The sequence below is a fragment of the Anoplopoma fimbria genome, chromosome 15 (assembly GCF_027596085.1).
Source record: "Anoplopoma fimbria isolate UVic2021 breed Golden Eagle Sablefish chromosome 15, Afim_UVic_2022, whole genome shotgun sequence".
Taxonomy (NCBI): domain Eukaryota; kingdom Metazoa; phylum Chordata; class Actinopteri; order Perciformes; family Anoplopomatidae; genus Anoplopoma; species Anoplopoma fimbria.
Genome location: NC_072463.1, coordinates 20,958,716 through 20,983,419, shown reverse-complemented (window position 1 = coordinate 20,983,419; position 24,704 = coordinate 20,958,716). Strand labels below are relative to the sequence as shown.

The following is a 24,704-nucleotide window of genomic DNA, read 5'->3' as shown; positions in this document are numbered from 1 at the left end:
TTGCAACTACTTTAAGTGCCTCACAGGTGCTTTGTTCGACTTCAAATTACAGGTTCAATCAATGACTTTATCTTAAGTCAATTTATTATCAATTCTTATGAAGAGAAGCACCTGACACTGTCTGCATTGTCCTAATGTGGTGCTCACGGCCAATTCGTTATTCTTTTTTGGTGAAATCAAGGCTTTCTTATTTGCAAATACAATTTGACCAAATTTGACCCATTTTCCTAATGTTTCTCTCCTCACTTGTTTGTTTTCAATGTTCATCACACTTCCATATCTAAATACTGCTTTGTTTAATAAAGGAGGCCAACCTTGTCATTCATTTTTTCTTTGGCTCTGCACAGAAAGCTCTCTTTTGGAGTCTTTGGTAGATGCTACTTGTGTTGGCTTCAAACAGCTGAGATGTCATATTAGACATAATTCTTTAAAACACTTGGATTATACACTGTTCCGAGGCCATATATTGTGTATTTCTTTGTGTGTTATGTGTTTGTGTGTGCACATGTGTTGGGTGACGATGAGGCTCACACATGTGTCCTGTACTTCCTCCCCTGTACATTCTCCTAAATTGTGTTCTTCGTATGTGGTTTTTAGCTCTAAGGCTTACGAGGCAAGAGCACTCTGCCCCGACACTGGGAGATATGATAGAGAAAGTCCTGCCAGGTAAATAACAACCTAAATCTGAAACATTAGTCTTCATAATCACATTATATTAGAGGAGAATGAAATTGATTATTGATTAACAATAACGCACTTTGAAATTATGACAGAAAATATGAAAAAGCAATGTTTTCTCAATGGGGACTGTCATTGTTTTTTCATTTTGTTTACACTAATTCTAACACCGGGTATATATAAATTAAATTGACTTGAAATATCATAAAATGGAAACTCTTGCTAACAGTTAGCTTGTCTTTTTTGTGTTTACCCTGTTTACATATTCCATAAACACATTGCAGTGATATATGTGTATTGCATGATGATCTCTCTGCCTGTCTTGACAAAGAAGTGGACAGGATGAGTTGACTCCTCCCACCTCTGTGTTGTTACCCCGCTGGTCCTGTACCCTCCCCTCTTCCCATCTTCTCCTCTGTCTGCAGCACGTTTCCTCCCGCACTTTAACCCTGACGCTTCAGCCCCTCTTGTAGGCCAGACCCCGTCTCCTGAGGATGACACCGTCATCAGAGACCTGCTTCCTGAGGATGCCGGCATCGACCACCAGACGGTTCACCAGCTCATGATGGTGCTCATGAAATTTATGGCTAAAGACCAGAGCAGTGCTGAGGCTGACATCGGCAGTGCCAAGGCCTTCAACACAGTGAAGCGTCACCTGTTCGTTCTGCTGGGCTATGACCAACAGGAAGGCTGCTTCATGATTGCACCTCAGAAGATGCGCACTTCTACCTGCTTCAACGCCTTCATCGCTGGCATTGCACAAGTGATTGACATATAATCTTTTTGCATTTTCGTTGGTATTCCGTGACTGCAGCTAGAGATTAACTGATATTTTCAATAGTACATTGTTTATAATACGACAGTATAACATGAATGCTGAGGAATTTAACTGTTGTCTCTTTCAGGTGATGGACTATAATATTGGTTTGGGAAAGCAGCTGCTCCCCCTGGTGGTCCAGGTGTTGAAGTACTGCACGTGTCCTCAGCTCAGACACTATTTTCAGCAGCCGCCTCGATGCTCTCTCTGGGCCTTGAAGCCACACATCAGACAGATGTGGCTTAAAGCCCTGCTAGTTATCCTCTATAAGGTATTATTACTGTATGTTAATGGGATTGACTTGCATGGATTCTTTCAATTTCCTCGATGATATGTTTTTTCACCTCTAAGTCTTATAATATATTTCAATGCATCTAAGTACCCTTACAGAGACATGGATGGGAGTAAAGTGGTCCTTCATCTGATCCACATCACCATCAACACACTGAATGCCCAGTATCACAGCTGTCGTCCCCACGCTACAGCAGGACCACTCTACAGCGACAACTCTAACATGAGCCGCTACAGCGAGAAAGAAAAAGGTAAATCAAATTAAAGTATGTTTTTTATCTCAGCACCAGACTTCTGGTGGAACTCTCTTCCTTCAAAGTATATTATTTATGATTGCAAATTAGGGCAACAATTTAGATCCCATCTAAATGACAGTCTTGCAAATTTCCCCGCTGCGGGACTAATAAAGGATTATCTTATCTTATCTTATCTTGTCTTCCCTTTGAATGTCTCTTCCTGAGGGTATTTATTTGCCTCTTAAATACAGCATGTAATTTTGTTCTCTATCTTAGAAGAGGACAATGTATTCGATGAGTCAGATGTCCATGACACGCCGACTGGTGCTGCTAACAAGGAGTCACAGACCTTCTTTGCCCGCCTAAAGAGGATTGGCGGCGGCAAGTCTGTGAAGTACCAGCCGGTAGAGCTCAATGCCAAGAAAAGTAAGAAGCAGAGGCTTTCAGAGTCAAACATAGTATAACAGCAGAACATATTTTTGAGATTGAAGGAGATTCTCACTTTATCTGAATCAAATTTTTTCTGCTGTGTATCAGGTGAAATTGAGCTGTCAGAGTATCGTGAAGCCAGCGCCCTTCAGGACAGCATTCTGCACTGTGTGAGGGAGGAAAGCACCAGGAAGAAGCGGCTGCAGGCCATGCACAAGCAGAAGTCTTTGGACATTTCCAACACTGACTCCATCCTCTTCAATCTGGACGAACACAGACGTAAATCCTGCATTGATCGCTGTGACATGCAGGCGCCCCAGGTGGTCCTGCCTCCATCTTCATCCACGAGACACGGCAAGCATCACGGCAAAGGATCATCTGATGGCTCTTTGGTTCGGGTTGAGGGCAGTGATGCCGTCGACCGGCGGGGTTCCAAGCCTGTCATCCCAGAGGTCCGCCTCAGCTGCATGGAAACCTTTGAGGACAAGTTGGACCTGAGCTCACTAGGAGGATCGGCTCAGGGGAAGGAGGACCAAGACCTCATTGACCTCTCCTCTGACTGCACCTCCATTCCAGAAAAACACTCACTGCTCTCCATGTCCGACACCGATTCCTTGGTGTTTGAACCGTTGCCTCCTCTGAGGATCGTAGAGAGCGATGAGGAGTTTGATCTTACCACCATCATAGCCTCCAAGTTCAACGGGAGTCCTAAGTTCTCTTCTTCCCCTGCTAGCAGCAAGACTTTGCGACTGTCTCCTGTGGTTCAGGTGAGTGTAGAGGACTGTTCCAGTGACAATAAGACCCAAGACCTGCTGACGGGAGAGGGAGGCTCAGAGCAACCGCTTGTGGCAATGAAGCTAAACCGAGTGACTCCCAGCTCTTCTCTGGATCTTCCTGACCGACTGGAAAATGTCTGCCATGAAAGCCCGATGACCCTGAAGCAGAAGAGAGACTTGCTGAGGAAGACGCCACATGTCCCTGACGCCTCCCTCGACGACATGTGTGACGAGACAAAGACTGGACCAGGGACCAGTCCCTCTGGTCGTACTATCTTCTTGGACATCCCAGAAGACAAGGCAGAGCCTCTTTCCTCACCAGAAAAAAGCAAGGGTGATAACAACGATGAAGAAGAGGATGGGGATGATGAAGAGGACGACGACATGGGTGATGAAGTGGACAGCGACCAAAAACCTGACAATGGAGACGACAATGATGAGGCAGAGTTTAAAATCCAGATTGTTCCTCGACAACGGAAGCAGAGGAAGATAGCGGTTAGTGCCATCCAGAGGGAATACCTGGACATCACCTTCAATATGTTCGACAAGCTCAGTGGTGAGCAGACCACAGAAACCGGTAAGAGGGAAGGATGGATGAAGATAATTCCTATTTCCAATGTACACTTTTGAACAGTGTGATGGAAAATGTGATGGAAAATGTGATGGAAATGGTGTATGTCAACCATTTAACGTATAACAATCTAACTAAACTTAAAGGACCATACGAGTGTTTTTTTTTTCCAAGTTTAAGGCGATTAACTACAAATTATCAATGAGTCAATGACAGGGATAGTAAACTTTCAAGAGCGGACAGTATATATGAAAAGGATACATGATTTTCATACCGATTATTGCCAACACAGGGGTATGCTCCTTTAAGTTTGTATACATAAGTGTACTCTGAACATCTCTAAGCTGCCTCATATCTGTATTTGACCAACCACTGTGTAGTGTCCTGTGGCGTGTTTCTATGTATGTGTACGCTCCTCCTTTCCTTTCATACTAAGGCTTTAGACGTTTTACAGCACACATCAGAAGCTGAGGAACTATGTAATATGAGCTAACATAAAAGAAGTAGAGGAGCAAAGCCAAAGATCAAACTGCAAACTGTGATTTTCTAAGTTCGAAACTGGTGGTGCGGGGGAAAAAAACACTAAACTTCACATAAGAAACCGTTATTGAATTAGTACAAAATCAACTTTAACTTTAATCTCCTAGTTGTAGCAAAAGTAATGCTTATTACTACTGAATGTCCATATCTAAGTAGTTTTTTTAAATTGGTATAAAATGGCATATATGCTGATTCCAAAGCCCCGCCCATTATTTACCCATATTGCCTTGCAGATCACAAAGTTCTATCTACATTGGAAAAGCCACGAGAATCTGCCTCAGCCCCAACGCTCGAAGCTGCTATGCCTGAAACAAGCCACCGCTCTTCAGTATCAAGTAGGATCCGAATACTTTGCTTCCTAGTCCCCTAATAAACCTCATTTAATTTGACTATTGTGGAATCATTATGAGGGCCATAATTGACCATTTTAAGATTGTTCACATGCCATCTCATATATAACCTGTACAGACGTCGAGCTGGAAATATCTAATAAAATCACATTATATTGTTTGACATCTTATCATAAAGCCATTAAAATCCCTGAGACAAATGAAGAAAAAATGCTTTAGAAAAAATATTTTTCAAAATAACTTTGTCCTCATGATATTCATTTTAGATTGCATTGATAGTCTCTTTTCATGTTGGTCTTACATATTTCTTTGTAACCACACATACTCGATGGTAGTGCTGCAACAGTCTTAGTAGGTACTTCACCCCAGGTGTCGTTTTTGTGTCCAACCTTTAGCTCAGTACCGTCAGGCGAAGCGAGGCTCTCTGGGAGCTCTGACTATGAGCCAGCTAATGAAGAGACAGCTGGAACACCAATCCAGTGCGCCACACAACATCAGCACCTGGGACACGGGTCAGTCACTTAAGACTTCTCTTTGTCCGATAATGACCCCTTTAAGAAGATATATATAGACATACGGTAGTAACGTTGTATATACCGAAATCAAAAAAAGTAAATATTCCTCATTGGTCTCATTCAGCATCTAATAGCTAAATCTTACCAAAAGCCTTCTGTTCTTCCTTTTAATCACTGATGATATATATTTTCAGGGCCTACAAAGACCAGTCTGCTGTCTGCACCAAGCACAGTCAGCATGTTTGTCCCTGCACCTGAAGAGTTCATTGACGAGCAGCCCACCACGATGTCTGACAGGTGATTTAATCAATCAATAAACAGCTGTACTTGTCTTGAACAATTATGAAACAGGTTATCATAATGCTTAAAGTGGCCTGGTTTGTTTCTATGTGTTGTCCCAGGTGTCGGGACTGTGCAGCCGTGCTGGAGGAGTATGACGAAGAGACTCTTGGCCTAGCGGTGGTGGTTCTCTCCATGTTCATCCACCTCAGCCCTGATTTGGCTGCGCCAATGCTCCTCGACATCATGCAGTCTGTGGGCAGGTACAGCTGCTTCTGCAATCTACATCCACACAGCACTTCACCTTTAAATTAAGTTTCATAACTCACACTCAGAACTCATGCATAATTCATCCCCAAGCCCTAATCCACTGCTTGAACTTCTTTCAGGTTGGCATCTAGTGCTAATTTTTCTGGACAAGCTGAGAGGTAAGAGACATTGAAGTCGTCAAACCAGTGTTCACTGTGCTTGTGGCTAAGGTTTAATAATAAATGTGAAGTGTGACCGCCTGTCCAAAAGAGCCTTTCTTCCTGTGATGTTTTGCAGTATGTTGATCCCAGGGAATGTAGCAGGTGTAGCAAAGCAGTTCCTCCGCTGTATGTTTCACCAGCTGGCCCCTAATGGCATCTTGCCCCAACTCTTCCAGAGTAACATCAAAGGTCTGCTCATACTATGGACTACTAACTCAAAAGACGTTAAAATGTACCTGCATTATTTCTCTAAGACTTACAGCATGTCATAGCTGCTCATTTCTGTGTATTTTGCACTACGTTTTATAAACTACAGTAGATGCATATTTGCATTCTTTACTTTACATTTTTATTTGAATGTATCTAATTTTCCATAATGATAAGCCTAACTTTATAGTTTCCCACTGGTCTTTCTGTCACTTTCATGCATTGTATGTCTATCTTTCTTTTTGTGCAGATGGAAGTTTTTTGCGAACACTTGCATCTTCCCTGGTAGATTTTAACGAATTGAGTTCTGTTGCTGCCCTCAACATGCTGCTCGAGGTAGGATTTTTTTTTCTTCTTCATGCAATTGTGTTGAGTCTTTCAACCAACAGGAGGAGCTCTTGTCAAAGCAAAAGCTTTTCTGGTTACAGCTACATGAACAGCATAAGCCCATCTAAAACAGCAAATCATCGGGGCATTCAAGAAAACCTGCCTTCCTCTACACCAGCGTACCAGTTTATTGTTACTGTTAAAGTTAAATAAATGACACAGATAAGAACCCATTGATGTATGAGTTCATCAAAGCAATCATTTGTGCTTCAGTGTCCTAAATCCCTCACTCCCATCATGAGCATTGTGATTGATCAGGACTGAATGATCAGTTAAATGGAAATATCTTCGCTTATAGAATTTCATTATATAACCCTGCTATGGTTTATGCCTCTGTGCCCTCCAGGGTTTGAACAACAAGAAGAATCTACCAGCAGGGGGCACAATGCTGCACTGCCTGGACAACATTGCCACCTTCATGGAGGCTCTTCCCATGGACTCTCCTAGCAACCTGTGGACAACCATCTGCAACCAGTTCCAGACCTTCCTCACAAAACTGCCCTCTGTGCTTCCTCTGAAAGTAGATATTGACTCTTCCGTTCACTTAGTCATGGTCTGATATGGTCTAATGTGATTATGGCTGGAGGAAAAAGCATCTAGCAGTGCCCTTGTCAGGTTCAATAGGATAGATGAAATTGACTTGACTCTGGCGCTTTTGACCTTGGAGGTCAAATTAATGTACTCTAATCAATTTATCACTGCACACAAATTTAAAGTCCGGAAATATGGCTATGCACCATGCATAGTACATTTCAACTTTTGCATTTTAAAACCAACTGACAGTCAACTGACGTTTTTTTTGTGTGCAATATCTGTCTCATTAGTGCCCCATGGATTCCAGTTTGCGGATAATAATTTGTCTACTGAAAATCCCTACTACAAATGCAACCCGGGTAAGTCAGCCCAGGTCAGAATTTAATTTACTGATTTGTCCAAATGATGGCCTTTAATGTCTAACCCTCTCTTCTTCCACACTACAGAGCCTCCTGGAGCCTTTCTCCAAGCTGCTGAGTTTTGTTATCCAGTATGGCATGTTCAGCCTCTCCTACCTTGTAGAACTATGTGGACTGTGTTACAAAGGCTTCAACAAGGTACTCTTGAGTGTATTTACGTATAGTATTTTTGTTTAGTTAGAGTTTTGAATGTAGGAATGAAGCCTGTGTTGACATCCAGTGTTTATGTTAGTCTTGAAAGAGTTAAACCTTTTAAACTAATCTGCAGTGTTAAAAATGTTGAGCTCCTGTTAGCAGGCCTCTCACGCATCACTCTTTTGATGCTATACCTACTTCCCTGACTCTCCAGTCAGCCAGAAATGTGACCATGTGTCACAGATGATTAAGTAGGCAATCAGCTAGTATTGATTAACATGATTAGTTGGTGTGCGAGGGCCGACTGTGTGTTTCTGAGTGGCTGTCTCAGACAGAGATGGAGCCAGGCCTGTCTGCACTGTTGGGCCAGATGGATCCTCAGTCCTCTACCACTGTCAGCGCAGTATGCTTTATGTCTCCTGCAGTATTGATTTTCTACACCCTCTTTAAGTCCTCACCGTATAATATCCGCTTTTCAAAACCTGGAGTCACTATGAGCAATTGCTTTTGGAACCTGTCCTGTGCAGTTGTTTTATTGAGAGGAGAGGTTTCTGGGAAGCGCGCCTCAGTTATCTTTGGAGGTCGGGTTTTAAGGACACAAAGTCAGGTTCTGTAGACCTACTAAAGTTTGTCACACTATGCACCATTTATCACAGGCAGCCGCACTGCACTACACGCTAAATGCTACTGGGTCCCTCTAGCTTAAGAACAGCCTATAATTTGCTATTTACCAAACGGACACGCTCCATTAACTTTTAATTATGAGAGTGCCGTGCACAGGTATGCGCATTAACAAGCCACACAGTGAGAGTGGGCCGCAGCTCTGCATTCTGTAAGAGCGGAGGAGCATGTGCCTGCGCCTAACATAAGCAAACATGACTGCATAGAGAAAGAGAGAGGCAAAGTGGAAAGCCAGAAGATGACAGTGTGGTTTGTAAACAGGCAGCTGGGCTTTGTGTGGAAGGGATGAACAAAGAGAGCAGCCTGTCCTCAGGGAGGGAGAAGGCAGCCTGACAGCCTCATCTGAGCTGCCTGGGACTCTGGGAGGAGAGATCTGGACTGGCCTAAATCTACTCCTCAGCCTCCCTATTCTCTGTCTATTCTCTGTCTCCCAGCCTCGCCTCCCTCCTCTCTGGCTGCCTGTCCTTCCCCTTCTATTCAGACTACGGAGTTTATGCTCTCCTCGCAACATGAGTAAGGGCGAGTGATAATAGAAAAAGGCAGTCTTGCTGCATCAGTACATTTACTCCACTCTCTATCTCCTCTCATCCAGGAGAGAGATAAGTTCTACATGTCCCGCATTGTGGTGTTAGAGCTTCTGCAGGCTCTCAAGTTCAAGTCTCCTCTGCCCGACACAAACTTGTTACTGCTGGTCCAGGTAAAAAATATTGTTTTATGTACTTCTGTTTACAAGAACCAAATAAATCACTGTGTTTTATCCTGAATACAAATCTAAAACCCGCTGTGGAATTTCTCAGTTTGTTTGTGCAGATATCGGTACACGGCTAGCAGAATCCACCATCATCCAAAAGCACATGATCTTAACACTGCCGGGGGTAAGACTTTATACGATGTGTGTTTGGATCTTATTAGAATCAGCCTCATAAAACAGCAGGAAATAATGACAAGACCCCACTGTGATTCCTCCTAAAGAATAAACTGTTTTTGTCCACCACAGTGCACAACAGCAGCCATGGAATGCATGAGGCAATACATAAGCGAACTCCTGGACTTCATTGCAGATATGCACACACTAACCAAACTAAAAGTAAGTCTTGTTCTTCGAGTGAGTATTTCATATTATTTCAGTAGTAGTAGTTTGAGTTTTTTTCCATGTTTTGCTTATTATTCAGCCTTATCTTTTCCTTTCTCTAAATGTGTCCCTCAGAGCCATATGAAGGCTTGCTGTCAGCCGCTGCATGAGGACACTTTTGGGGGGAACCTGAAAGTGGGCTTGGCACAAGTCGCCGCAATGGAGATCAGCAAAGGCAATCACCGTGATAACAAAGCTGTGGTCCGTTATCTTCCTTGGCTTTATCATCCGCCATCTACCATGCAACAAGGGTAAGAATGACAAAAACTACAGATTACAAATTACATGAAACCATATTTCCTCACATATCTCTGAGAATATTTACCATAATTTGTCCAGGTTGTAAGATAACCATCCATGAGAAAAAAGAAAAAACGGTTTGTAGTGTTTTATTGTGAGGGCAGAAAAACCTGAAGAAAAAAAAGTCGTTAAGGCTAGATACCAGCAGAGATAAGTGACAAAATATGTTTGTATGTAACTTGGGTGGACATTAAGTATAATCCTGAGAGATATTAGAATAAATTGAATCAAATATATTGTTTTTTCTCTGCAGGCCAAAAGAATTCATCGAGTGCGTGTCCCATATTCGTCAGCTGTCCTGGCTGCTTTTGGGCTCCCTGACACACTGTGCTCTGCACCAGGGCTCCACCTCCTGTATGCCCATCCCTCTTGATGCTGGCTCCCATATCGCAGATCATCTAATCGTAATCCTCATTGGTTTCCCGGAACAGTCAAAGGTGTGACAGAAATGAATCCCTTCAAATGATCCCAGGTTCAGTTAATATGATCTATAACCTCCTCACTGGCCTTTTCTGATTTGGTCTTGATCTCTGTCCCCAGACGTCGGTGCTGCACATGTGCTCTCTTTTCCACGCCTTCATGTTCGCCCAGCTGTGGACCATCTACTGTGAGCAGGCAGCCGCTGCTCCGTCGCTGCAGAACCAGAACCAGACAGAGTTTTCTTCCAACGCCATCCTCACTGGCCTGGAGTTCTGGAGTCGGGTTACACCTAGCATCCTGCAGCTCATGGCCCACAATAAAGTAGTGAGTGCTCTGCAAATTATTTCAGGCAGCTCAGGTAGAAAAAATGTGCCTGGAAATGTGGTGTGTTTGGATTAATTCCTGTTTCATATGTGATGAGGAAACTGTAACTATGTTTGAGAAAATAACAGTTTAGATTGATTTTTTTTTCTTTCAGATGGTAGAGATGGTGTGTCTTCATGTCATTAGTTTGATGGAAGCCCTGCAGGAGTGCAACTCAACCATCTTTGTCAAGGTTTGCTATAATTCTGGTATTTTTCTACACGGTTAATATATGATCACTTAACACATAACATAATACGTATCCATTCTCACTCTTTCCTATAGTTAATCCCTATGTGGCTGCCCATGATTCAGTCAAACCTTAAGGTAAAACTTAAAAAAAAACGTTGATACAGATTAATAAAATACAATTATATATTGACCCATTGTTTGATGTCAGACTGAAACATTGTCATCATCCATTTCAACCTTCATCAGCATCTGTCTGCGGGGCTGCAGTTGCGTCTCCAGGCCATCCAGAACCGTGTGAACCACCAGTGTCTGCAGGGCCAGACATCCGGAGCCCCTCCGTTTGCTCTGCGCAAATGGCTGCAGTGCACCCAGTTCAAGATGGCTCAGGTGGAAATCCAGTCATCTGAGGCTGCCTCACAGTTCTACCCCATGTGACCTGCTCTGCTGTCGCCTTGGGTCCAGTCTGGGTCCTTAGACCAGCATGCATCCTCTCTGGACAAACCCTCTGACCAAAAAAGGACTCTTCTGTAAACTGATACTGTGTTGGATTCATTTGGACTGGATCATTATCAGCACCTTTATTATTATACTTGTATATTTACAGTAAATCTATGCTATTTTAAAGTGCTATCACTGGAGCTAATAATTCAAAGTTTTTCAGGCTTGTGGGAGATAGTTGCATCAGGTGCCTAACTGTTGTGTTCAACAGATTTGAAGAGTCAGTAGATGACTAAGAGCATTTCTATAGACCCATGTTAGTAATAGTGAGGGTGTGAAAGCAAATGCTTGTTGAATCTTACATTCATATTCTATCACTCTTAAGTTGCTTGGTTGCAAGCTGGATAATAAACGTAAGATTTTTTTCTAAGCATTGAGAACACTTTGTCATTTCATATCAATTGTCGACCCCTTCAAAATTCAAATGTGACATTTACTGCCCTTTGATGTCCTGGCTGATTTGGAAAATGTCCAGTTTACCATAATGCAGATGGCAGAGCGATAAAATCAGCTCTGTTGTTTTTCCCTCCTGGATGAGAAAAACCTCAGGTGTGTCCGGGAAAATGACATGACATGCATTACTCAGCCCCGTCCGAGATCCTTGTCAGACTGTCAGTCATGCTGCCTCTCGCCATCAGAGCTCTGATCAATCAGAGGGCCAATCTGAGTCGCAGCAGCAGCTTTGTAACTCAATAAGGTGGAGCCAGACATTGGAGGTAAACAAGACTATTTTGATGGTGCCCCCCCTCCCCGCCCCAAAGTGGAAAGCCCACCCCAGTTCTCCATACCCCTCTTCATTGGCAGCAGCGAAACAGATTGGCCCACGCATATACCAAGCAAACACAATTACCTTTGGCCTAATGTGGTTTGTTGTGATTAAGCATTGTAGTGAGGTCTAACCGCATTACCACGAAGCCCCTGAGAATAACAGATGACATGACAGCAGGGCTAGAAAGCCGAACAGCACATTAATCTTTGTTTTGATCTTCACTGCTTCAAGGATTTTATTATCAGCCTTTAAAATGAATTAGATCTGATGATATAAATGTATTCTGCAAGAAGAAATTGGTTTATTGGACAAAAATAAGTCAAATTTGATTTGCATATATTTTTCAAAAATGTGCTTTTAGTCACTGCATGTGTAAGAGGACCCATGTTGAGAGGTGTATGCCAAATGAGTCACTAGTGTAATGATATCACACAATGTGACTAATGAACACACGCACACACATACACAGACTCACACACAAAACACACACACACACACACACACACACACACAAACACTCCCCGGTGACCCCAGGCTAGCTGATCAGGCTGCAGTGCCCCTTCTCATCAACCTCTAGTCTTGGCTCATCAAAGAGCCGCTCTCCTGCTGTGTGCAACTCTGTGTGTGAGTGTGTATTAAAGGTGATGCTGGATGCAGGTGTGTATGTGCATGTATTCCATCATGTGCACAGGTGTGTGTGTGTGTGTGTGTGTGTGTGTGTGTGTGTGTGTGTGTGTGTGTGTGTGTGTGTGTGTGTGTGTGTGTGTGTGTGTGTTTGTGTGTGTGTGTTTAATCAAGTCCCCCTTGCTCTGGGGTTGCATCTGTCAGCCACTGCCACCGTTGTGATCGTTTGAACTCGCAGCCCTTTTCGAAAGAACCTCTCATTAGCAGCAGCTTATGTAATCAGTGTCCCACAGGTATCCAGCACTTTCCCCGCCCTTGCCTGCCTGCCTGCCTGCCTGCCTCCTGGAGGACCATATGGAAGCACTGACCTGATGAGCAGGCAGCTGGAGGTAGTGAGGGTAATTAAAGCTGACCAAAGGCCTCTCAGGCAGAGAGGGTGTGAGTGGGTCCTCAAAGATTGTGAAGGTCAGCTTTGAAAGGACTTTTGCGAGCTCTCATGCACACAGACTTGCATGCACCAGCACGGTGCATCACCAGGTGTGTGCATTGGTAACATTTCTTGATTAAAGAGCAGGTTGAACGAGGTAGACTCATACAGGCTGCAGCAGTAGTTTTGTACAGAAACAATTTTCGAGAACCCACATTTTAAAGGAACGTGTGTATTAGCGCCCTTTTGCTCTATGGAAATACCTTCTGAGAGGCTCATGAAGCTTGTTGAGACAGTGACAATCCCTGGTCCCCCCTGCCTAGTGCTGTCACATTGCTTTTATTACAGTGAAATCCACAGTGCCCTGGCTGGACAATGCATGAATGTTTAAATTGCTCAGGGTGTCCATTGGCATTACCATCAAGTGGCACATCTAAAGCAGGGCAGGCAAAGTACTCTATGGTCCCTCACATTATAATTCATTGACATTCCTCTTCAGTGCTCCCGTGCATCAGCCTTTATAGTACAGGTTTGCCCCACTTGTTTGTTTCACATCATTAACTACAGTTAATGTATAATGTGCAATTAAAACAGAAATAGAAAAATGTCTATACAATTTCATTTTGGACTCTTTCATTTTTGAATCTACTTCCTTCTAAACCCCAATTATGTTCTTGCTTGAGAAGCAGAAATCCTTCACACACATCCATGATGTTTTGTCACATTGTTATTTATCAAGCCCAGAGCAAGCACAATATGCAACCTATAAGTTTCTTGCTTGCGTCATTAAGCCCCGTGGAGAGCAATACGCTTGATAATCGCAGTTCATTAAAGATGCACTGTGTGAGACAGACTGAGAACATGTCCTCCACTGCGGGGGGGCCCAGGAGACACGGCCAGCACAGCTCTCTGCCCAAGACATGAACGGAACAACACAGCACAGTGCAGACAGGATGGGCTCAGGCTTAATATAACAGGCTCACTTTTATCACCTTGACCAAGCACAGTCCAGTTTGTCTGCCATAACATAACAACAGATTTATATTATATCTGCACATATGCCTCTTTGAACACAATAGGCCGGGGGTCTGTTGTTATGTACAATTTTATTTACAACTGAAAAACTCAGCAATTAAATCAACTTATGCACATCTTTCCGTTTGGTATAATGCATAAATTGTGTATGTACTATTGATTGCCATATATACATGAATGGCTTGCTCCATCAACATGACAACATTGACATAATTCTAAATGGTAGCACATTGTTTAAGTTTTACTATGTATAAACATATGTTCTGTTACACTGTACATTAATTAACAGTCCAGAAGGCAGATATTTAAATATCAATATTTACATTCATGCATCCTTCATTTCTCTCATATAGGTACATGGTGGGGTATACTGTTAGCTTATATCTGTGCATGTTTTTTTAAATGCAAGCATGTGTTTTTACCGAATTTCCACAGTTTAGCCAATATCTATACTTAACTGACAGCCACAGAGTACAGCCCACTCTCACTGAGTACACTCATCTGCATGCACACTCACAGACAGACAGACAGACAGACAGACAGACAGACAGACAGACACACAAACAGTCAGTGACTCACACTCACACACATGCATACACGCACGCACGCACAGACACACAGCTTTAATGTATAAAAGCAGAGCAGCGTTGAGTGATGCTCCAGTTCAGCTCAGTTGTGTTTTTCTCCAGCGGGGATGTGGAGGATGCCTGTGACAGCACTGAGTCACACACACATCCCTGCTGAGGCCATCCTCTGTGCAACCTGATCTCTGGCTATTGGCTAAGTCTCCTGTCTCTCACCAGTCACAAGGTCAGGCCTGGGCTCATGTCCCCAGTTTCTATAGCGATGGGCTAAGCCCCTCTTGACAGATAGAAAAATGAAGATTGTCAAATCCAAACAAAGCATGACTGAAGGCATCTAACTGACCCCAAGACTCTGAAACGACAAGATTGAACCAGAAGACTTGTGATAGCAGGTTTAACTTGTAGAGGAGGCTTGCCTTGGGATAAAAATCAAAAACGGGACCGGCATATGATGCAGCACATTGATAATGTTTGGAAAATACACGTTCACATAGCACATCATAGAGACCCCTGACTTTTTAGCAGAAGTCTCAGGGAAACAGAGAAAAGCATATCAAACACCCAGAGACAAAACAACTGATACCAAAAACTCTTTGCAGAGCAAGCGTTGTTTCTGCATCAGTGTCTCAACAAACTGACAGCAGGCTTAAAGCATCGGAGCATCACAAATGGATTATATGGTTTATAAATTATTCACTTAAAAAACATAGCTATTGAGAAATAAAATTAGTTCATCAAGATGTTCAAGATCTGTAAAGACATAAGTAACTTACAAGACAGTTTTTTTTTCTTTTAAGTAGAAAAATAAATTCAAAGGTAGATAAATAAGTAAATAAATTGAGCAAATAATTCAATGAATGACTGAAGTATAATACATTGAGCCCAAGTCTTCGGTGGCATTTTTGGCATGGTAAAATAACCAGTATGTCCCACGTTGATGTCGTTGCTCCTCTTTTTTTTTTTAAATATGGATTTCTTTAAATTGCATAGTCAGATGAATCCACATCTCAGAGCTGACAGGAACATCATGCCCCTCACAAAGCATCTGTCTCATAAAAGCAGAACAAAAGATGGACAGTGTGGAGATTGGAATATAAAAAGTGTTGCATTCTCTGTAAAAACTGCATGCACGTTTATTTATTGTGTGTGATGGGCTTGTCCTGTCTGCTGTATTGTCTGTTGTTCCATTGCAGATGTCAACAGTGTGTGAGGTCTGGATCTGCGGCAGACTGGCAGACGGTCCCTCTCCAGCTAGCAGCCAACCAGCCTGTCAGCAACACTTGCTGTTACTAAGAGCATAATGTTCAGCCTGCTGTGCCACTTTCGACACCATGGGGGTTTGTGGATTTTTCTTCTCCGTCCTTTCTTGCTTCCTTTTTTTTTTTTTTTACCTTCCATCTTTTGAAGCTCCTCTTAAGCTGAATGGTGTCTTCAGTCCAGGCAACATGCCAAGCAAAGAGGGAAGGTTTACCTATTCGAAAAACCTCGGGTAAAACCCAGTTGCATTCTGGGTGAGAAGGGGTTGTTGTATTTGGGGTTAAGGTGAGAGACGGTAATGGTGATGTCACTTCCTGCGTCTACCAGGAGACAGTCTATACCACAGTGTTGTTCGTACCCATGGCCTTCTTGTTACGGATGCTCATGGCATATTCCCCACGACTTGTCCCATTCTCTTCTTTTCGTAGTGGTTTCCTGCAAATAAACATTTTTATAAAGTAAAGACAAATTACTTGACAGAAGAGTTACATTTGTCCTCTTAAACAAAGTTTCTAGACTCTCAACCTTTAGGCTGATTGGATTTCTCTGGCTGCTCTGGATGGACATGCTGGTCTCAGCGATCCTTTCTAATAAGCGCAATGTTCAAAGGTTACTTTTGCAAGGAGACAGGGGGGAAAGATACATTGCAACACAAGGGATTATGCAATTACCTACTCTGACTGGCAGACGCAATCTTCCCTCTAAGTAATGAGTATGTGTGTGGCTGTCAAAAAAACTTTGGAACACCATCAATACATAACCTGCTCTCAACACTGGTTGCGCTGTAGTACTCTGTCCTTTCTATGAGGACATTCTGGTGCAAAATAAAGCTGCAACACATGATCCCCTTGCTGCTACTGGCCTGTGAAGAGCAGTATCATTCAATGCAAGTCTTTTCATGCACTCCTCTGTGCCTTTGTGGTTATTATATTTGTCCAGTGTACTGTGGCTTCTGCACCGACCCCCTCAGCTGCTCTCTCCTGCTTGGGCTTATGTAACTCGGAGACAGACCTGAATACAGTTAGTACAGTCATTGTCCTACTCAACACTGTACTATGCCTCCATTGCCACAGAGGACCCTTAAGCGACATCTTAGCCCAGCGTCTCCTCTCCTCTTCTCTCCTCTGAAAGCCCTGGCTGGCCAGTCCGACTTTCACAAACAGTCATTCCCAGTCCAGTCCAGCACAAATCTTTTCCCCTTGTCGGGCATCGTGCAGCGAGGGAATCCTTACAGGGTGAAATGAGCTCACACTCGACATAATGCGATCTACTATAACAACCCTGCAGGAAAAACTACGTTTGTTAAGTTTATAATGTTAAGTTTTTGTTGAAATTCTGTCAGAAAGATGAGGATAATCATTTTATTTTTATTTTTTGAAGAGACTATGTTACATTTATAAAAAAACAAAACACAGTCGTCCGCTCTCAAATGAAAAGTTGAATAAACATAAACAAAAAAATTCACTGTAGCTCAATGTAGCTGCTTCAGCCCTTTCTGGTCTGATATGACCAGTAACTTATGGCAGCTAATGTTAGCTTAATGGATTTGTAACTGAAACTACTGAGTTAGTAAATTGGCTTTAGGACTCTTTGCCACTTGTGTTTCTGTTCACTACATTTTAACATGTGCTATTATGCCCTAAAATACATAAACTATTTTTAAGACATCATGTTGTGCTGCTGTAGTACAGTATTAAGTTATATTATTTTGGTTATTATATCCATGGACTCAAACTTTATCACTGAGTTGAGTCAACACCTTTGACAAGATCTCAGTAAAAATGCACCATGAGCTTCATAATTGTCCCATTTATTGTGCTTCACACTTTGGATTGCATTAGAGTTCTTGCCAACATGTGTATTCACAAACTGTTTAAAACCGAGACTGTAAAATAAAATGGACAGCTGATGTAAAGTCTTTCAATTTCTGTAATGTAAAATGTGTTTTTGGTGACATTTCCTCGAGGATAATTGATAGCCTTGTAAATGTGTACTTTTCATGCCTATGCTGATTTGCTCATTTCCTTCGGCTGTCAACTCAATTTGTCTGCTTTCTTTTGCTGTTTCTCCCTCAAACATTAGCCAATCTGATTCTGCCACAACTGTTATTCAACCATCTTGTTGCTGTCAGGTTTTAAAACGGTTCCTGTCTTGGCTGTTTTTCAGCTGTCATTTCAGCGCCGTGAGCCACCTCCACCCCTCCACCTCCTGTGTTCTAGATACTTTCATCTGTCAAAAAAGTCACTCTCAGATTCCTCACCAGGCTTTACAGCTTTTGACTTAAAAGAAATCACAATAGGGTCTACATAATAAACACTCTCAATATGCCTCCTCTGTCATTTTTAGATATGGTAGCAACATTGCTCCAGGGATGGCATTTTAATCTGTCTGTCAGTCTACCACTTTGATCCAGACTGAAATATATCTACAACTGATGAAATTATGCACGCAATCATGATCCCCAGAGGATGACTCTTACTGATTGATCCCCTGACTTTTTCCTCTTGTGCCACCCTTGGTTTGAAATGTGTTGTTTTTAATGAAATACAATTAGATTGATTGCCATGGAATTTGGTGTAGACCTTCATGTTCACCTCAGGATGAATTGCAATAACTTTGGTTTATTACCAATGACCAATAAAATACCTATTGAACTAATGACATTGCAACCAGCCAGGGATGTACTTTGCTGATTAACAAATGTTAATATGCTAACACACTAAACAGAGATGGTTATAATAGTGAACACAACACCTACTTCAGATAAGCAAACAGCAAAGTCTGTAGAGTTAGCCTTGTCAAGTGAGCATGTTAGCATGCCAACGTTAGCTTTAGCTCAAACTACCGTTTTGTCTCAGTAAGGCCTCACAGAGCTGCTAGCATATCTGTAGACTCTTAGTCTTGTCATAAAGCTATCAAAAAATAAAAGTGATATAAATAATAAAAACTCTTACTCTAACTTTTATCTGACGCTCAACTCTGTTCTATTATACAGTCTTAGATTGATTATGATATTGGTTTAAATATCTATAAAATGGTTATGAATAACTGTTGAACGACCAAAAAATGACCGACATATCTTTTGTGAACATCACATACTGCATTTAATCCGCAGTTGTTGGGGTTGTTTTGGGGTTGCAAGCAAGTGGCTGTTGAACAAAGTTGTGAACAAAACGTGAGGCAATGACTAAGACTTCCTGTGGGACTCTGTCAGCTGGGAGAGGTCGTATGTCTCAGGACACCAGGGAGCCATGACGTCCATGTAGGACAGATTCTGCTTGCTGAGTCCCTTGAGGGACCCGGGAAAGCCTTAAAATAGAAACTGTCCAGCCCCAGGGTGGAAACACATTGTGCCGCAGGGGGGAATATAGGGGGAGTTGGGATAGACCAAAATGTTCTCCAAGGGACAGACGGCAGGGTTTACAGCCAGTCTGGGAATTCTTCTACTTGGAATAAAAAGTTAGCGGGGTTGATATTCGTTTATAGTTATGCAACGTTCTTGCAGCTAACTAATTATTTTAATTTTGAATATTTTTTACTGATCAGTATTTCATCTGTTATGTTGTAAAAACGTCCGTCTGACACTTGTGATCTATATCCTGCTGGAAGGGGCTTCGGCCCTGTTATTTCTCCCAGGATGTAATCTCTGCTCAGACTGACCATGTCGCTTTGGGCCACCACACAGGACAGACCACTGGGGCCCCAAACCGACCTCTACCCAGGCCTTCAATAATATATGCCATGCTGTTGACACATGGCAGGTGGCAACACAACATTTCACAGGTTAGATGAATATTTCATATCAAAGCTGTGCAATCACAGCGCACATTCCTGTTTGAAGTTTGGGGAATGGATCATGGTAAAATTGGGACATGTGTTGAGCTGTTTACAATTAGTCTGGCCATCTGGAAATTAGAGTAACATGCTATGGTTCAAAGAAAACACATTAAAAAACAGACTGTAAAAATCTGTCACCAGTTTTGATGGTGCTGGTATAGTCATTTTGAAAATAAAACAGAGATTAATTATGTATTAGTAAATATTGGATTTTAAACCACTTTGCCTGACAAGTAGTTTCCTTTTATTGTATCTCTGGTTGAGCATTTTGGATATAATTTACTGCCCTTGGAGAGGAGCAGCTGTGATGTATTATCTGTCTTTGGACAAGCCTCCCAGAGCGGAAAGTGATTGGGAAGAGCATCGAGCTTCATTAGTCAGTTGGTTCGAGTTTTGTTTGTTTTGGCTTCTTGGATGGCTGACAGCCTGGACTGCAGCATCATGTCTTTTGCTTTGGATGGCACAGCAACACTGAAACGCAGCGTGTGTCTGAATCCTCTTCTCTATGCTTGCACACACCAGCCTCCCTGGTGCTGTGGACTCTGAATAGAATTGTATGGAAGTGTTTTTCCTTTCCAGCCCCTTTGCATCTGACACATGACTGGCAGACAAAGATTATAAAAAATAACAAAAGGCCAGGAGGGTTGGGACCCGCAGAGCTAGCTCCTCTGCTGTCTGTGGTGCTCAGGCCTTGGCCCTCAGCCAGCTGATTTTCATTGGGAAAGCCCGGAGCACTGAGGGGCTGGAAGGGCTATATATATAACTGGCTGTGTTATTCTCACTGACAAACCCTGTCTCACACTGTTATTGACTAAGACGCTCAATTACTGCCTTTGCTTGCTTTCGTAGACCACATATTTTTCTGTCCTTTTCGCTGTGTTGTTTCCTCAACCTTCTACTGAGGCGCGATGGATGATTAGAGCAGCTGTGATAAATGTTTAAGGAATCACCGCTCTCCTATTGGCTGGTGACTAATGAATGTCTAATGAGGCCAGTCTGGCTGGACCTGTGTATTTTTCTCTCCTCATTCAGAGTGGAGGGCAGCTTAGCGTGGCACAAAGTCTGCAGTCTAGAGCCCACAGAGCTTCAGGACACGACCCGCTTGCATGTATAAAAGATGTGGCCTGCGACTGAATGACTGCGCAAATTAATTCATAAATAATGACTTGGGTTTGGGGCTAGAGACCGTATTGCAACAACACTTTCTTACCACTGCTGCATTAAAAAAGGTGCCCCTTGGCTAAACAGGGGGCTGGAGAATTGCCATAATGAATTCCTGAGCCAACCACCCATTACTTCCGCAGCCTGACTTTGCCTATTTGTTGTTTAATGAAAGGAGAAATAGAGTTCTGCTGAGGAGAGCCATGTCTGGCATGCAGGTTTAATGTCATTCCATAAATATAATAAGGTATGATACTAAATCAATTTAAATACACATAAATAAAACTTAGATGTAGCTCCCTGATTTAACAAACACTTCTGTGGCTCTTCTCACATGGGTGTGTGAGAGTCAATGTTTATGCCATATTTTATAGAGTGTGTAAATACGCCAAGATGATGTATGTATGTATGTAAAGATGCTGTGAGTTTACGGATGGGTGCACACAAGTTGTCTCCTCCGCATGCCTCTCTATGCATGTGTGCTGCTTTGCACGATGTGCATGTGTGTGTTTGTTAAATGTCTGCGAACATTAACATGGATGTCAGAGTGCATGTGTGACATCGTGCCGCTTGAATGTCACACAGAGAATTTAGCCGCAGGCTAAAACCTCACGCAGCCTTTTTTCTAATAAGCCAAATGGAGGAAACAGCCCCCGCTGCAACAGCGGCATCTTGGGATTCCTCTGCTCGCCTCTTGCTTTCACTTCCATGATTCCAGCTGCCGTTTGAGGAAGCTTTAAACACTTAGGCAATTAAAATCAACACAGCATTGTATAGTCGGGTCATCATGCACTTCAGTAAATTAATTTATAGGATGCTTCTGGGTGACTAAGTGTAGTGTATCTTTCTCGGTGACATTTACAACCCATTCCATTACCTAACCTCTGACCTCAGTGTGACCCAGCAGGGTGATGACAGGGTCACCGTTACCTCGCACGCCAAGGCAGGAGAGATGGTACAGTCTCCCATGGGTAAAATTACACATGACATGTTGAGCAGCCAGACTGTGACAGTTCCTATTTCAATATGTCATCACTTGAGAATATTTCAGAGATACGTGAGAAGATGATTTAACTGGAATACTACATGAACAGAAAAGAGTAAAGTGACATCCAACCTCTTAATGGCCTTGTAGCAGATGATGATGGCTGAGAGCAGGAAGACAACTGAGGCACAGCCCACCGTTCCAAGCACTACGATGTCCATCTCCATCCACCATGGCCTCAACGAGGGCACCATGGGCTCTGCCACTTAAAAAAAAAAAAAGGACAGGAGGGAAGAGATTTGGATAAAGAAGTAGAGAATGAGTAGAACGGATTTAACTAAATATATCAGATTTCTTTTAAAACTATGATTACAGTGCTCATCTCTTTGGACACAAAACCAACTTGAGTTATTAGTTCCTTAGTGATTTTATCATACGACATCATAGCACAGCAGTATGAAAGTGATTTTCTTCCCTGTTCTGAGTTGGGAAGTAGCTGTGTCCTCGCCTGTTCTGTGGGTCTTAGGTTCAACATTCAAAGATATCCAACCCGACACAATGAATCATTTAAGGTCCCGTCAGCCATCCTTACACCAGCACTCTTGTCCACACCATTTACTGTTGCAGGAACCTCCTGCTCTTTCCACATTAGATTCATGGTGTAAGACCACTCACCAGGAATGTTGTATAACATTGTGTGCATCAGCAACTTTGTGTCTGTAATGCAGAACTTCTCTCTACTCTTTCTGCAGCATTTGATGCTCTACCAGCATCTATTAATCAGTTTAGTCATGTGCATATATATATATCATCTATCTATCCATCTATCCATCTATCCATCTATCCATCTTCCATCCATCCATCTATCTGTATATCTATCCATCCATCCATTCATCCATATGAATGCCGGTTTGCTCCAGTTTTGTGCGCCTGAGAAAATACACTGAGCTGTATATATCATAACACACTCAAAGCTCCGGCATTTACAGTTATTTTGTTATGAATGATAGGAAGGGTTTACACCATAGCAACAAATACTCCTTAGTAATGCTGTGGACTATTTTCCAACACAGCACATTTCTTCGGAGCACATAACAAGACACGGCTCTCCCTGTTACAGCAAACCACGTCATAAGTCACTATAAATTTAAAAGCTTCTCTCAGCCAAACTTCCATTTTAATCCTGCGTTTTGTCAACGGCTGTAGGATTTAATTCAGTCAGTGGTAAGGATCTACTTCATTGTGATAAAGCACACTCCTTTGAAAGACTTGGGAAACCATTTTTAGCACATACAGACTTAACTTAACAGTGCCAATTTTTCTCCTCTTTTTGAAGACTTTTAGCAGATAGATAAGATCTCAGTCATTGTCCCAGTTTTTCATGTAAGCTATGCATATTCATTGCATTTTATAGACTACAGTTTAAAGCAAAATTTCCACTCTCATCGTTTTGCAAATTTGGCTACTGAAGGAATATGAAGCTAATTATGCGCCTGTATGGATTAAATTGAGAACTGAAGAAAAAAACTTCCTTTAAATGAATTATTCATGGAGTCTCCACCCTCTGCAAACATTTCTGTGTAAAGTTGAAAAGGAATAAAAATTGGCCTGCTTATCATGTTTATCGTGACACACTACTGTTTATGGATGAGTTCAGAGTTCCACTCATGCATTGGCTGTAATTGGGCATTCAAATCCCCACCTCAGCTTAGAGTCAGATGGTCCTGACAGCGTTTATGCAGTGCCCAACATTTCCAGAATAACTCATGTTAGGTAGCTCACACAGTGAGTCAGGGGGAACTAAGGTCCATTTAAATTGACCAGAAAGAGAGAAATCATTGGAAGTGATTGATTAAAACCTTTACACTGCTGCCTGTTGAGACTTTGATGATTTAGTGCTGCTCTCTACCCATAATATTAAGGGCTCAGGGTGAGTGATTCTAAAGAATCACAGTAATAGCTCAGAACGGCTGCATCATCAGAAACGCCTGTCCCATATTTCAATGCTATGTTCATTTAGATGCTTGAGACTACATACAAATCATATCAACTTTCAGTGAGCAGGCTGGTGAAATATGTTTGCCTATCCGCCAATGGATTTATCAACTCTGAGGGAGTGTCGGAGGAAAAACTGCTGCAACAGGCAGCAGAGCCACACAGATATAAACGCTTGTTGTATACAAGCACGAACACACACTACACACACACACACACACACACACACACACACACACACACACACACACACACACACACACACACACACACACACACACACACACACACACACACACACACACACACACACACAACCTTATTGCCGCCAGCTCAACTTCAAAACAAAGCTAAAACTACTGGGCTGGTTCATTAGCTCCTTATCTCTATCAAATTAAAGCTAATTTAATTAACTCATCTGTGTTTTAATCAAGGGTCCTCCGGGGGAAACCCTACCACTGTACCATTGAGCTTGGCAGCCCAGCAGGCATGGATTTCACAAGCAGCTGGGTACTCCCCAAGGTCAGACCCGGCATAAATTAGTCCTGTGTTCAGCTGTCAACATCCTGCTGGCTCTAATCACATGCACAGACGCACACGTGCAAAACAGTGCCCATGCACTGCCGCTCACACAGTAATAGCAGGGGGTTGATAGTACATTTTTCTTTTGAGCATAAAAAGAAACACTCCACGTCAAAACCGTATCTTCAGACTAGCCAGTTGCTTGACACCTGCGTTTGGCTAGGAATGAGATCCAACTGTGGAGCAAGAGCAGACTGAGAGAGTGAGACAGGCAGACTTGGAGCGAGA

General features: G+C 42.6%; 2 protein-coding genes across 2 annotated transcripts in view; one reads left to right on the top strand and one right to left on the bottom strand.

Annotated features, from left to right (window-relative positions):
- LOC129103628 (protein unc-79 homolog) overlaps positions 1-11,292 on the top strand; it is a 31,183-nt gene extending 19,891 nt beyond the window's left edge. Inside the window, 26 exon segments of the mRNA XM_054614187.1 lie at positions 598-656; positions 1,157-1,441; positions 1,584-1,766; positions 1,875-2,037; positions 2,299-2,448; positions 2,560-3,623; positions 3,669-3,804; positions 4,572-4,673; positions 5,084-5,266; positions 5,398-5,500; positions 5,605-5,745; positions 5,872-5,910; positions 6,029-6,141; positions 6,410-6,495; positions 6,893-7,066; positions 7,371-7,439; positions 7,527-7,637; positions 8,908-9,012; positions 9,113-9,190; positions 9,313-9,402; positions 9,523-9,698; positions 10,001-10,184; positions 10,288-10,491; positions 10,646-10,723; positions 10,816-10,857; positions 10,969-11,292. Of these exon segments, the coding sequence (XP_054470162.1) occupies positions 598-656; positions 1,157-1,441; positions 1,584-1,766; positions 1,875-2,037; positions 2,299-2,448; positions 2,560-3,623; positions 3,669-3,804; positions 4,572-4,673; positions 5,084-5,266; positions 5,398-5,500; positions 5,605-5,745; positions 5,872-5,910; positions 6,029-6,141; positions 6,410-6,495; positions 6,893-7,066; positions 7,371-7,439; positions 7,527-7,637; positions 8,908-9,012; positions 9,113-9,190; positions 9,313-9,402; positions 9,523-9,698; positions 10,001-10,184; positions 10,288-10,491; positions 10,646-10,723; positions 10,816-10,857; positions 10,969-11,157 (4,307 nt within the window). The 3' untranslated portion in view covers positions 11,158-11,292.
- A 3,621-nt stretch (positions 11,293-14,913) lies between these two features.
- Positions 14,914-24,704, bottom strand: part of prima1 (proline rich membrane anchor 1) — an 11,280-nt gene continuing 1,489 nt past the window's right edge. The window contains exons 3-5 of the mRNA XM_054614584.1: positions 22,032-22,164; positions 16,275-16,351; positions 14,914-14,936 (exon numbers count right to left, since the gene is read on the bottom strand). Coding sequence (XP_054470559.1) covers positions 14,914-14,936; positions 16,275-16,351; positions 22,032-22,164 — 233 coding nt within the window. The remainder of the gene's footprint in view (positions 14,937-16,274; positions 16,352-22,031; positions 22,165-24,704) is intronic.